The following is a 13,935-nucleotide window of genomic DNA, read 5'->3' on the forward strand; positions in this document are numbered from 1 at the left end:
ATGATGAAACTTGCCAGAACTAAATTAGCTTTTCCGAAGTTATAAGGCTAATAACAATACGTGGGAACAACGTCTTCACTTTATAGGTAGGTAGGAAGCAAATAATACTTTCGACAGTGTTGAAAACAACTGTGGTATTTTAATAAATTATCAGTAATTATTTGTTTTTATGGGTTATCATAACTCTGGCAACATTTAAATGCCAATCGCGCCAGATTGAAAAAAAACAATACATTATTTTATAAAATTTATTTATTCACAAAAAAGAAGTCAAATAATTACAATTTTAAAAGTTTTATGAAATAACAATATTTGTATGATTACAAAATAGTCAGATAATTAAATGTTTTGCTGGTGGGTACATATTATTATAATATAATGTGTAACTGTCAAATATTAGGTACCAATAAATGACACAATTGAAATATTTTCTAATGCTGAGATAGGACAAAAGTGTTAACCGGCTCTCACATCAAAACTCGTCCCACCGACGTGTCGAATACGTCTCATTATTCACAAAACACACGTTGCCAAATGGAGCTCCGCAGTTTCGTTTGAAAAAGACATCTGCTGTTGCAATCGACAAGTTGCATGCTTCTCGGGCTCTGAGTCGAAGACACCAGGTCACAGAGAAATACTTACGAATTGGTCATTCCTATACCGGTTCGCGATTGCCGTATTCAAATATCTATGCATTTTGAGGGCTACGTGCGACTGTTGCTAGGTAGATGTGCGCGGTCTTCACAAGCAACACAGGATCGCCAGTCTCAGAAGGTTTGATTTATGGCTGTGCGGCACACGAGGCGAGTTTAGATGTGAGAGCCGACTTAGGAAACGTCTTCACAAGGCGTTCAAGAACCACTCAGAAAAAAAAGATTGGAGAATTAAATGATTTTTATGCATTTTCAAGAGAAGGGTGCAAACCAATCTTAATAAAACCATTTTCTTCACTCCAAACAAACAGACAATATTTTCCACCTAAATTTACATGCATTTCCTTATCTATAAGATGTACACAGCATTCAGCCTGGCTGTCTTTGTCTAATGTTGAATAAACTAGGCTGTCTTCTATCAGTTGAACCTCAAACCAAGTGAGAACTGCATTCACGGGACCTGCCTCCTTGAAGGTACCTTCGAAAACCTTATCCGAACGAGGGTGTAAACACTGCTCAAATAGCACCAGATTATCAGACATGCTCAGATGAGGGAATGTCGACATATCACCGATAAAGTTTTGAGAAACCGAGTACATATTTAAAAATTGAGCAATTTTATAATTAAAAACATTTGTATCGTCCAGTTTATTGATTCTATTCAATTCTTTTGAGTAAATTACTTTTGCCATCATTTTTATTTTGAAAGGTATCATTATTCCGTTTGTATCCAATCGTTTGATTCGTAAGCTGCGCCCTAAATTAATCTTTTTGTCATGTATCTCATGCATGTATTCAGAAGTTGAGAAATAGTTATTAACAATTATTTGAAACTTTTCACCACCATCTTCGAAACCATTACTGACAAATTGAATTCTGTCAACGGTAATATTATTTTCAGCGGCTATCTTCAATATTAAGTTTCTGTCTTCAATGTTTGCAATAGAACATGTCAGTTGGTGTGCTCCACGGGCCAAGAAAAGCAACCCAAAGATAGGAAAACTTGTCAAATCCAGAATTTTTAAACCATGCAGTTCATGCATCTGCGTTATGTGAATGCATGCAACACCGACTGTTTTATTAACAATACTAATGAAAATAAAATCATTTAGAATTTTGATTGTTTGTGATGGCACAAAGCAATTTAATTCATTGTAATGATTTTTATTCATCAGAGTGAGTTTACCAGAAACACAGCTCATTTTAACTAAAATTTTATCGTTTAAATTACAGTTAATCGGAGTATTTAAATGAAATACAGCTTGTTCCCAAGCTTTAGAGCGATCATTCGACCTGGGATCGGTAGTAATTGATATAGTGTGAGTCAAATTTAATTCAAACCAAACTATAAATGCATCGATAGTGCCTCCAATTTGACAATTTAAATACACATTTTTAATAGCATCTTGATTAATCAATAAATCTTCAATTTGGGTTGGATCCAAAAAGTCAACCTCCAAAAATTTCTCTACATTAGTAACATATTCTAAGTCTTCAAAACGTGTCATATCCTCAGTATCATAGGGTTCCTGAGTTCCATGGCAAATATTGATATCACCAAATTGTAGTCCATCGAATATGTCTTTGTTTTGTATGAATCGATGCTTTCTGGCCAGCTTTGCACTGTGTACACCGCAGATAAAAAGAGTAGCACTTTTAGGAAGAACTGTCCCTGATTTATCCAACAATTCTTTGTGGGCATGCAGCATTGCTTGTAGAACTCCTTCGCCGAACACTGCAGCGTCAAATATCTCCGTTACAACTAACGAAACTTTGCCTGAAAGTTTATCCGTAGATAAATCTGAAGACTTTTCATTGTACACATTACAGCCAGCTATAACATTTTCTTTAAAGACAGATTTTGTTATATTGTACATGGTTTCATTATAATCTGTAGCGTGAATTATTTTAGGCAATGCTTTTGAAGCGAACATCGATAAAATTCCTGTGCCACATCCGATATCCAAGACACTATCGGAACTCTTTGTGACTTTCACAATTGCATCCATAAACGCTGAGTTTCTTCTTACATCATTTAGCATCCTGTAGTGCCAACGTTCTACGAGGGTATTCTTCAAATTATCTGAGGCTTTTTGGGCTGCGCAGTCAGTGGAATCGATGTTAACACATTTCTGGTAAAATCCGCAAGCCGTTTCGTAATGGCCCATAGATACCAAAACTGTTGCTAAATTTTTAAGTATATCAATGTTTTCGGGATATACTTCTAAAGCTTTACCGTAACATGTCACGTAGTCTTTTAAACGGCCCGAGCAAAGAAGAGTCCTTCCGAAATCGCCAATGGTGGAGATGAACACGTCCCGTAAGTTTTCTTTCCATTCGGGTACGAGGTTTAATGCTACCAAAAAATGTGCAAGCGCCCGACCGGCGTTGTTGTTTTGTAAATGATATAAGGCTTTAAATTTGGAATTTTCCGCCAATTTCAGAACATTCTCTTCATTGTTGGACATTTTTAATTTTAAAAATGTTTACATTATGAACACGCAAATTGATCTGATAAAGTTGTCGTCTGAAGACTGAAACAAACAAATTAAACATGTAAATCAACATTAAAGTTGTAATAACTTATATATTATTTTAATAAGAAATGGGAAAAGGCTTTAGTTATGTTAAATTATCAGATCAGATTTTTTAAATTGAAAATTGTGAGATGTATAACACGAGATAAGACTAAGTACTTATGCATTTAATGATTAAATTGTATTTAAGGGATTATAAAATTTCACTGTAATTACAATTTATATACTAAATCAATCTTAAATCATACATTAGGATCCTATTTTTGTTTTAATTACTTTTTGAACTCAATGACAGATAGTGACCATAGACAATCCACACAAATAATAATTGCCAGTCGTATATCTTTTTAAATAAAAATGTAAATCTTGTCAAATTTGGGATCAGCGAGATTATAAAATATAATTTTTTATCGTAAATATTTCACTATATAATGTTAACATAAATTTTACTAATGGTTTTATAATGCGTTTGAAAATTAATAAACCTAAAAAAATTTACCACCACTGCACATGGATGTACTGAAATATGACTATATTCTAATACATTAGGCCGAGAGGTTTGAAAGAATACTATTTTATGTAATAAAAATACTTTATGTAGTCATCAAATGTTTTAAATAAATATAAAGGATAATAGGGCTTCAAAATTATATACTTAAATAGATTATCTACAACGTTTAAGGAATGTCCATTGTTATGCTCTGAAAATACCATAAAAGCTCTATTTTGACCTTCGTTGGGTATGTGGGGCGTGGGCCGCTAACGATCACTTAACGTTCATCCAAGATAATTTTTTTGATAGTTAGAAACGAAATGTCAGACTGTCACCTCCGAAAGGGGTTGGGGGGGGTGTAGGATGAGGAGCTACATAAAAAAGGACGCACGAAATATTAAACAGTAAATCACACAAACAGTTGTTCAGTGAGGCAGATATTCTTGAATGGCTTAGGATTCCTGGCTTTCCCTATGACCTAATTTTCTTATTTTCTTAATAACCTTCATTTTGTATGTCCCGGTTGCATTGGAGTACTTGGGCACTTTCCTCCCTGGTACTTACATTACTTTCTTCGCTATAAACGTACGTTTTACGAAGGAGAAGTTTCTAAAACAAACCAGTCTCATCTGCGTTGTATACTTATACGCGGCGGACTACTGAATTTGACAATCGAATACCGGCGAATTATAGAGCTTAATTTTGTGCTTTCAACTAATAAAAACAACGGCGGATTATAGTACTTGTCAGATAATCGAGCGGCGGTTTACTGAGAGTGTACTGTACATTATAGTGGAACAATATAATCTAGAACTTGCGCAGGTTGCGATTTCTTCTAGTGTGGACGAATTAAATTATTGTAACCAAATTACTATTTCTGACTGCTCGTACATGAAGCCTCTCTCTCTCTCGCTGGACATTGCTTCAAGTATGTCATATTTTCTGTAAAAAACTATCGAACTTCAAGCTTACGTGGTGAGATATCCAGGGTTCCAGGAGCTAGCTCATGTGTCATTCGAACTCCGGATTCACAAAAAAAAAATTAATTAAACGATTGGAATAGAAATAAAACAAGGTATTTCGTGCTCGTAACGTGGTCTTCTTATGTTTTTTTCATTTTTAGTTTTACAAATTATATTTGGGCTTTTACAGTTGTAGTCGTCAGGTCCGTACGGTTTGAAAACCAGACGCTCACTAACTTTTCTTCTCGGGGTTCCCTTTTTTGAAACCCCTCCGAGCCCACGCCGACTTACCAAGAGCCCTCGTAATTAGCCAAATTTGATTTGGATTCGGTGAATCACGAGCCTGACCCTGGCGCCGGCGCGCGAAGATTTTACCGTTGCGCAATGCGCGGCAAAATTTACAACATTTGAATTTTATTTAGTCTTAAAATTATCTCTTTCATCCATCATCATTTATACTTTAAAATTTACCTTAATTACACCTCCGCCCAGTATGTGATTTTCACACACCGGACGAAGGCCTTTACCTATGAATAAAATATTTACATAGTTGAGCAAGGAATCAGATTAGATGTTTTATGAAGCCGTTTCTAGAGGTCAGGGTTACGTTTCGGCTTAAAGCCTTGAATTCACTAGGGGACAAAATGTATCGCAACATGACGCTCAACATTGAGTCTACGTGCCGGCGCAACGTTGCGCTCTGTCGCCCATCGTTGCACGCAACATATGCGGCTTTTCTACGTGACGCGAGACATGTTTCACGATGTCGCTTCGCTTGTGCCTTGTACTCACTAGGGGACAAAATGTCTCGAAACATGGCGCGCAGCATTGAGTCTACGAGCTGCCCCAACGTTGCGAACTGTTCCGTACGTTGTACGCAACATAGCGAGGCTTTTCTATGTGATCCGCGACATGTTGCATATGTACGCTCCACGAGCGAGCGCAAGGGGGCAACCCATCGTCATTCGTGCGTAGGAATTGGCAAGTGCGATGGTATGGTCCAAACTGCGTGATAGGGATTTTTTATGAATTTTCACACAAACGGTGAAATAATAAAATTAATTTAATAACAATATTAAAATATATCGAAACTCTAACGATAAAAAATAATTATTATTTCGATTTTTTATGAATTATTTTGATTCATATTTGTTAATAAAGAAAATATTATCGACCTGTATATTGGAAAATTAATATATCCATTATTTAATTTGATATTTTTTGTTCTATCCATTACAGAAAAATAAATAAAATTTACTATTTTTAATTTTAGAACATAAAAATATTTACTTGATAGATAATATTATTCAAAAAAAAATATAGTGATCAACATAACTCCGTGATACTCTAGTGCAAGTCTAACTTCTTTATTCATTTCAGAGTGATAACACCATTCGCAAGCAATTGGTATGCAACTTTAAAACAGTATTTAAACTGTTTATTTATTTACGAGGAGACTTATCTTAATTTGGGACTCGGCATAACACTTGATGGCGATTCCACAACGTTTTTAGTGTAAGTAAATTTACATTATGTATGCCTGTTGAAAGATCTTGACTACACACGCCTACGTAAACGAGTGTAAATTTATAAACTGTTCATTGTATTATAGGTACACGCGAAGTTAAATAACGAAAATATTATGCAATTCAACATAAATAATACGTAGCCCGACAAATAAGATCTATATAATTTCCTACCCAGACTCCGGATTTTTTTTTCATTTTACAATATGTAAAAATTCCGTATTTCACAAAAACAGTGAATTTTCAACATAAAAAATGGATGTTTAAAAAATGCTGAACTACTAAAAAAACAATAATCGAAAACTTTTAAATGTTTAGTAACGCACAACCGCATTTTTTGAAATATTAATTATAATATTATATACATCCACGTATTAAAAAATATGATAAAAGTTTATTATATGTTATTTTTTTCAGATATTCCATGATATTAAACATATTAAAAGGTTTCAAAGCACTGATCGGGTATGTGATTTTGAAAAAAAAACACCAAGCAGTAGGTAGGCGCCGTAATAACATATAATATGACGTAAGCTATTGTCGAGTCGAGCTGCGAAGCTGGAATGTATTATTTATGGCGACAAAATAATTTTGTCGTAAATATAATAATATTTAATTACGATATTCAAAATTAGTATTTTGGATGTGCTATGCTATACCTACCAATATACATTTTTTTATATCGTACATAGTACGCGGACCACATATTGCCACATTATATAGATTATATTAAGAAACTCGGTTATCTACGAGGAATGGTTATCAGCCATTCGCCGAATTCATTGGAACCTTGCTGTATTACATGTTTTACCTTGTTCATAAATATTTAAGTTATTAGCAGTCAATTATTTTTCGTTTTATTTCTCTCGGAATAAGTAATGTTTTCGGAGATGTGAACGAACGACATCTATTTTTAATTTACCACCAATTTCACCCGATATTTGAAAACGGGTCTCAAACTAACATTTTATTTTGTTGTTTTTCAAGAAAATATTTAAAAGTTTTAATACCTTGGTCCTTGATATTATCGACACTTGCAAGTATCGATATAGATACCAAGCAATAAGCATCTGTATTCTATACCTGATGATATGGTTTTTTTCTTATGTTAGATGACGTCCCTATTATGTATGTATGTATTGTATGTACCTATTTAAAAAAGTGAGGTAGTATTTAACAGACGCTGTATGAAATATTTAAGTCAATTTTAACGAGAAATGGTTGTTAGCCATTCGCCTAATCTACTAGATCCTTGCACTTGATCAAACATTGAAAAAACACAATGCTAACTAGGCTATGGTGGGTGCCATATATAAATATATGGGTAGGTACGAGGGTGGGTCAATAATTCCTTAGAAAAAAGCATTAAAACAGTTTTTATTTTTGTATTTTTTTTTTATTTCTCAACATAATCTCCTTGGAGCTCAATACACTTGGTTAGACGTTTCTCAATTTTTTTTAAACCGTCAGAAAAATAAGTTTTCGGAAGGTCCTCAAAATAAGCATTTGTCCGATCGATGACTTCTTCATTTGAAAAAAAACGTTGTCCACTTAGCCATTTTTTTAAGTTTGGGAAAAGGAAAAAGTCACTGGGGGCTAAATCTGGCGAATACGGTGGGTGGTCGACCAATTCGAACTTCAATTCTTCAATTTTAGCCATTGATCGTAAACATGTGTGAACACGGGCATTGTCCTGATGAAAGAGGATTTTTTTCCTGTTTAAATGAGGCCGTTTTTCTTCAATTTCGTTTTTTAGCTGGTCCAATAAAGATGCATAATAATCCCCTGTTATTGTTTTTCCTTTTTCCAAATAGTCAACGAAAATAATTCCACGTGCATCCCAAAATACAGTAGCCATAACCTTACCAGCTGATTTTACGGTTTTCGCCTTCTTTGGACATGGTTCGCCTTTCGCAATCCACTGCTTTGACTGTTCTTTCGTCTCGGGAGTATAATGGTGTATCCATGTTTCATCTACAGTCACAAAGCGACGAAAAAATTCATTCGGATTGCGTTGCATGAGCGACAACAGGGCTTTAGAGGCCACCACCCTATTGCGTTTATTGTCGACTGTGAGCAAACGCGGCACCCATCTTGCAGAAATATTTTTCATGCCCAATTTGTCATGTAAAATAGAAATGACGCTACCTTTTGAGATCCCTGTAACCTCAATTATCTCACTCAACTTTAATTTTCAGTCACTTAACACCATATCGTGGATTTTATTGATCATTTCTGGTGTAGTCACCTCTACAGGACGTCCTGAGCGTTGTTCATCCTTTGTTGATGTACGACCACGTTTAAATTCATTTAACCAGTTATAAATAGTTGCAAGTGAAGGAGCAGATATGCCGTGAACTAAATCCAACTCATTTTTTATTTCCTTTGCTGTTAACCCTTTTATATTAAAATGTTTAATAACAGCTCTAAACTCAATTTTCTCCATTTTTGTAAACAAGTAAATTTTTTTTTTAAATGTACGAAAATTAAAAAACAACAACCCGACCAATCTGATTGAAACTTCGCAGCATACTGAATCGGTAGTGCCGCTGCATGAAAACAAACCGCTTACAGTACTAGTCGCGCCACCTGTCGGCTTTTCTAAGGACTTATTGACCCACCCTCGTATCTATATAAGAATGGAAATTACCAGAGGTGTAATTATATAGACAGTTTATAACAGATATATAACAGTTTTTAAAAGGAATGGTTAGCCATTCACCCATCTCATTCTGTTCAACGGTAAAGCTGAGTTGTGTAGGTAACGTCGTCATTACCATAGAAAATAGTAAGCTTATGAAAATTGGTGTTTTAATTTCTTTATTTTACGGAGATAAAAATAACATCGCAAGTTATTGCAATCCAAATAATTATAGGTACCTACCTAAAGATGGTGTTATCACTCTGAAATGAATAAAGAAGTTAGACTTGCACTCGAGTATCACGGAGTTATGTTGATCACTATATTTTTTTTGAATAATATTATCTATCAAGTAAATATTTTTATGTTCTAAAATTAAAAATAGTAAATTTTATAAATATCAAATTAAATAATGGATATGTTAATTTTCGAATATACAGATCGATAATATTTTCTTTATTTACAAATATGAATCAAAATAATTCATAAAAAATCGAAATAAAAATAAACGTTTTTTTGTATTGATTTTTTTTCTCGGCAACAAAAATAATATAATTAACATAATTATTTTTCATCGTTAGAGTTTCGATATATTTTAATATTGTTATTAAATTAATTTTATTATTTCACTTTTTGTGTTATCACGCAGTTTGGACCATACCATCGCACTTGCCAATTCCTACGCACGAATGACGATGGGTTGCCCCCTTGCGCTCGCTCGTGGAGCGTTCATATGCAACATGTCGCGGATCACGTAGAAAAGCCTCGCTATGTTGCGTACAACGTACGGAACAGTTTGCAACGTTGGGGCAGCTCGTAGACTCAATGCTGTGCGCCATGTTGCGAGACATTTTGTCCCCTAGTGAGTACAAGGCACAAGCGAAGCGACATCGTGTAACATGTCTCGCGTCACGTAGAAAATCCGCATATGTTGCGTGCAACGATGGGCGACAGAGCGCAACGTTGCGCCGGCACGTAGACTCAATGGTGTGCGTCATGTTGCGATACATTTTGTCCCCTAGTGAATTCAAGGCTTTAGGATCAAAAGTACTTATAGAATCAGAATCGAGAAAAATATCCAAAAAGTAAAAATGGAGGTTATTGATTTTGAAACTTATAGCTACAATTGCAATAATTTTAAGGGCGGACGTGCTCAGCGTGGGTCAAAATGGACCTTTTTTCTATTTTCAAAGCATGATCCTGGACATACATTAAACGTTGTAAATAATCTATTTATATAATTTTGAAGCCTTATTATCCTTTATATTTATTTTAAACATTTGATAACTGCATAAATTATTTTTATTACATAAAATAGAATTATTTTCTCGCTCTAATGTTTTAGAATATAGTCATATTTCGGTACATAACTGTGCAGTGGTGTTAAAAAATTTTACATTTATTAATTTTAATCGCATTTATAAAACCATTAGTATAAATTATGACGAGATAATTTTAGTAAAATATTTACGATAAAAAATTATATTGATAATCTCTGTGATCCCAAATTTGACAAGAATTAGGCATTTTATTATTCAAAAAATGGGCAAGATTAACACATTTGAAGATAATTCTAAAGATACTAATTATAAGCTATGTCTTTGACCATTCAAGTGTAATAAACATCCTACGAATAATGATTGCTTTATAATAATTATTGACCTAAGAATAGGTAGTGTTTTTTTGAAATACGCCATTTCTTTTTTCATCCCCCAGTGGTTAAGCTACAACAGAGGGAGATCATGTGTTCAGTGGCGCACCCAGGGGGGGAGCCAAGGGGCCCTGGCACCCCCCAAAAAAGAAAATTATCAGAATGATTTTAAACATTGAAATTGAAAGCCAATAAACTATACCTTTGAGCTTAGACAAATAAAAACACGGCAAAAAAATGATTTGTAATAATTCTCCAGCACCCTTTTTAGAAAAATTTCTTAGATTTTAATTTCTAACACAAAAATTTCGAAACACTAATGTCAAGTTTTTTTAGAAACCCAATCCCTAATGGAACTGTCAAAAAATTCTCGGTGTCCACCCGAATACCGGAGTGGTGTAGGTCATGGCTGGGGAGGGCTGACAGGGCTCTAGCCTGAGGGCCCGGGCTGTGGGGGGCCCGGCGTGTCGGGTTGACCAGATAAGTGAGATAAACACACATCATAAATTAGCTTTAATAGTAAAAAAAAGTCGCCTGCGGCGCTATTATACTTCATGGCCATGAATATTTTCAATTACTTATATAATTGTGCAATATATTTTTTGATTATTATGTGTCGATACTCGACAGCTCCATTATTAAAGTAGATGTATTAAAAATCGCCAATAATTCACTGTATAAGTACCTACCCTTAATTTGAACTAAAACACAATATGAAAAACGTTAATGTAGTGTTTCACACTGCCTTTAATCTTAGCGGTAGGTAGGGGGACTCCAAATATCCTAGCCTGAGGGCCCGTTTCAGGATGTTGGGACCATGGTGTAGGTACACCGAGTGCAATAGACAAAAGACCGATAAACGAGAAATTAGGCTGTGAAGAAGAAAAAGAGCTTATAGGACTAATTTACATTCTCTTCCTTGGGCCCCCCCCAATATTAAATCCTGGGTGCGCCACTGCATGTGTTACTCAAATATTCACTCTAAGGCAGATTCTAGAAAAGACCACTGAATTCAATATTAACACGTATCACCTGTTCATCGATTTTAAGGCGGATTATGATAGCATTAATCGATACCGGCTATACGAAACAATGAATGAAACGAAGAATTTGAAATTCCGACGAAAATAATTAAACTTGTAGAGATGACAATGACACCAGTACAATGCCGGGTAAAGCTTCAAGCGGAAATATCCGAGCCATTTATATCACTGAATGGCCTAAGGCAAGGTGACGCTCTGGCATGCCTTCTTTTCAATATTGCGCTAGAAAAGGCGATACGGGATGCAAAGATTGATGCCCGTGGCAACGGCACGATATTTACTAAGCCTGTGCAGCTGCTGGCGTATGCCGATGATATCGACATCATTGCCATATTATAATTGGCGCTGAAAAAGGCATTCACAGCACTAGAAGCCTCTGCCAAAAGAATAGGTTTACAAATAAACGAGGCAAAAACTAAATACATGCCTGTCTATGTCACACCACGAGAAGTCGCACCAAAGTTAGATATTGGTGCATACAAGTTTGATACGGTCGACAGTTTCATATACCTTGGATCTCTTGTAACTCGACATAATGATATTACAGAAGAAATCAACAAGAGAATCATGTCTGCGAATAAATGCTACTTTGGTCTGTTAAGACATTTTAAGTCCCGCTTACTATCTCGTCGAACTAAAAGCACTCTTTACAAGACACTTGTAAAGCCAGTGCTCACCTACGCATCGGAAACCTGGACATTAACTCTGCGAAATGAACGAGCCCTGAACATCTTTGAAAGAAAAATTCTCCGCCGTATATATGGACCGATCAGGGATGGCACCAATTGGAGGAGAAGATATAATGCTGAGCTCTACGGACTGTACGAAGATTGCAGCGCAGTTCAATCAATTAAGATTGGGAGACTGCGATGGCTAGGTCATGTGCACCGTATGAATGACAATGAACCGGCAAAGAGAGTGATGTCCAGCAATCCAATAGGACGTAGAAGAAGAGGGAGGCCAAAGATTCGCTGGTTAGATGGAGCTGCCAGTGACTGCCGTATTCTGGGGGTACCGAATTAGAAAGCGGCCACACTGGATAGGGACAGGTGGTGGGAGCTGTTGGAGGAGGTCAGGACCCACACCGGGTTGTCACGCCCCTGATGATGATGATGATCTTTGACGATTCAAGTGTGATAAACATCCTACGAATAATGATTGCTTTATAATAATTATTAACCTAAGAATAAGGTAGTGTTTTTTTGAAATTAGCCATTTTTTTTGGCATTCCCCAGTAGTTAAGCTTCTTCAAATATTGTGTTAATCTTGCCGATTTTTTGAATAATAAAATGCCTAATTCTTGTCAAATTTGGGATCACAGAGACTATCAATATAATTTTTTATCGTAAATATTTTACTAAAATTATATCGTCATAAATTATACTAATGGTTTTATAAATGCGTTTAAAAATTAATAAATGTAAAAAATCTTAACACCACTGCACAATTATGTACCGAAATATGACTATATTCTAAAACATTATAGCGAGAGGTAAGAATACTATTTTATGTAATAAAAATACTTTATGCAGTCATCAAATCGTCCTCTTATTGCAGAACTAGCCTAACTGATTTTTTGTGATTTTTTTTTTATTTGACAGAAAAATTCCTTTTTTGATTCTCTATTTGTAGTCAGAACAGGCGTATCTGAATTATCAATATAAAAAAAGTTATCAGCTTAGATCATTCCAAGCCTAAATTCAATCTTAAAAATATTTTGGAACTAAATTAGCCTAACTGACGTTAAGCTAGTTCTGCACGCAAAAGTACACCTACACGTTGGCAATATCGCCTCTTTCTATTGCAGTTAGGATTTATTTGTACTAGTTCGCTGTCAATGTCAACTGCCAATGTAATTACGCTGATGCTATAATTACCGACAAGTATTGCAATTATTTTATGGACCATCTAGTGGCTCCTTCCACATCTAATTCGGTTGATGATGATGAGATAGTTAACACATTTTCTACCGAAATCAGTGGCATGACTGGAGATCAATCAACACCAAATCGATTGATCCCGCTGACTCCAAATAACAAAGGAGAAATCAGTGCCACAGTGGCCCACTTTACATTAGAACAACGAGGTAATTATGAGTTTTATTGTTCACTTTTACAACAAAAATAAACACTTTCTTGACTGAAATAAGAACTGCAATTTGCTTCTATCCCGCACATTAGCTCAATGATGTATATATTTTCAGACTCTGTAACCATCGACAAGGTTTGCAATAATTTTATGGATGATCAAGAGGTTTTTTCGACATCTGATTCTTTTGATAATGATGGGAAAGTGGACCCATTTTCTACCGACAGTGGATCAGACTATGAACCACCACAGCATTCACTATTATCACACAGTGATGAAAACTCATCAAATGGTATTGGTAATATTGTAAATCGACTTTCAGCACCTGTCCTAGAGGTGAT

General features: G+C 35.2%; 1 protein-coding gene across 3 annotated transcripts; it reads right to left on the reverse strand.

The window, feature by feature from the left end:
• Window positions 1–234: 234 nt before the first annotated feature.
• LOC147073917 (protein arginine N-methyltransferase 9-like) lies at window positions 235–3,507 on the reverse strand. 3 transcript variants are annotated; one of them, XM_085944231.1, is made up of 2 exons: window positions 3,467–3,507; window positions 235–3,187 (listed from the first exon to the last, which is right to left on the reverse strand). In XM_085944231.1, the coding sequence occupies exon 2, from the start codon at window positions 3,119–3,121 to the stop codon at window positions 896–898; it is 2,226 nt and encodes a 741-aa protein (XP_085800357.1). In that variant the 5' UTR covers window positions 3,122–3,187; window positions 3,467–3,507; the 3' UTR covers window positions 235–895. The 3 variants fall into 3 exon arrangements, with proteins under 3 accessions (XP_085800357.1, XP_085800354.1, XP_085800355.1); XM_085944228.1 differs by having other exon boundaries at window positions 3,439–3,494; XM_085944229.1 differs by having other exon boundaries at window positions 3,407–3,494.
• Window positions 3,508–13,935: the final 10,428 nt, after the last annotated feature.

This window comes from Rhyacophila brunnea, unplaced genomic scaffold (genome assembly GCF_057557595.1).
Source record: "Rhyacophila brunnea isolate RB1 unplaced genomic scaffold, BYU_Rbru_1.0 scaffold_17, whole genome shotgun sequence".
Taxonomy (NCBI): Eukaryota; Metazoa; Arthropoda; class Insecta; order Trichoptera; family Rhyacophilidae; genus Rhyacophila; species Rhyacophila brunnea.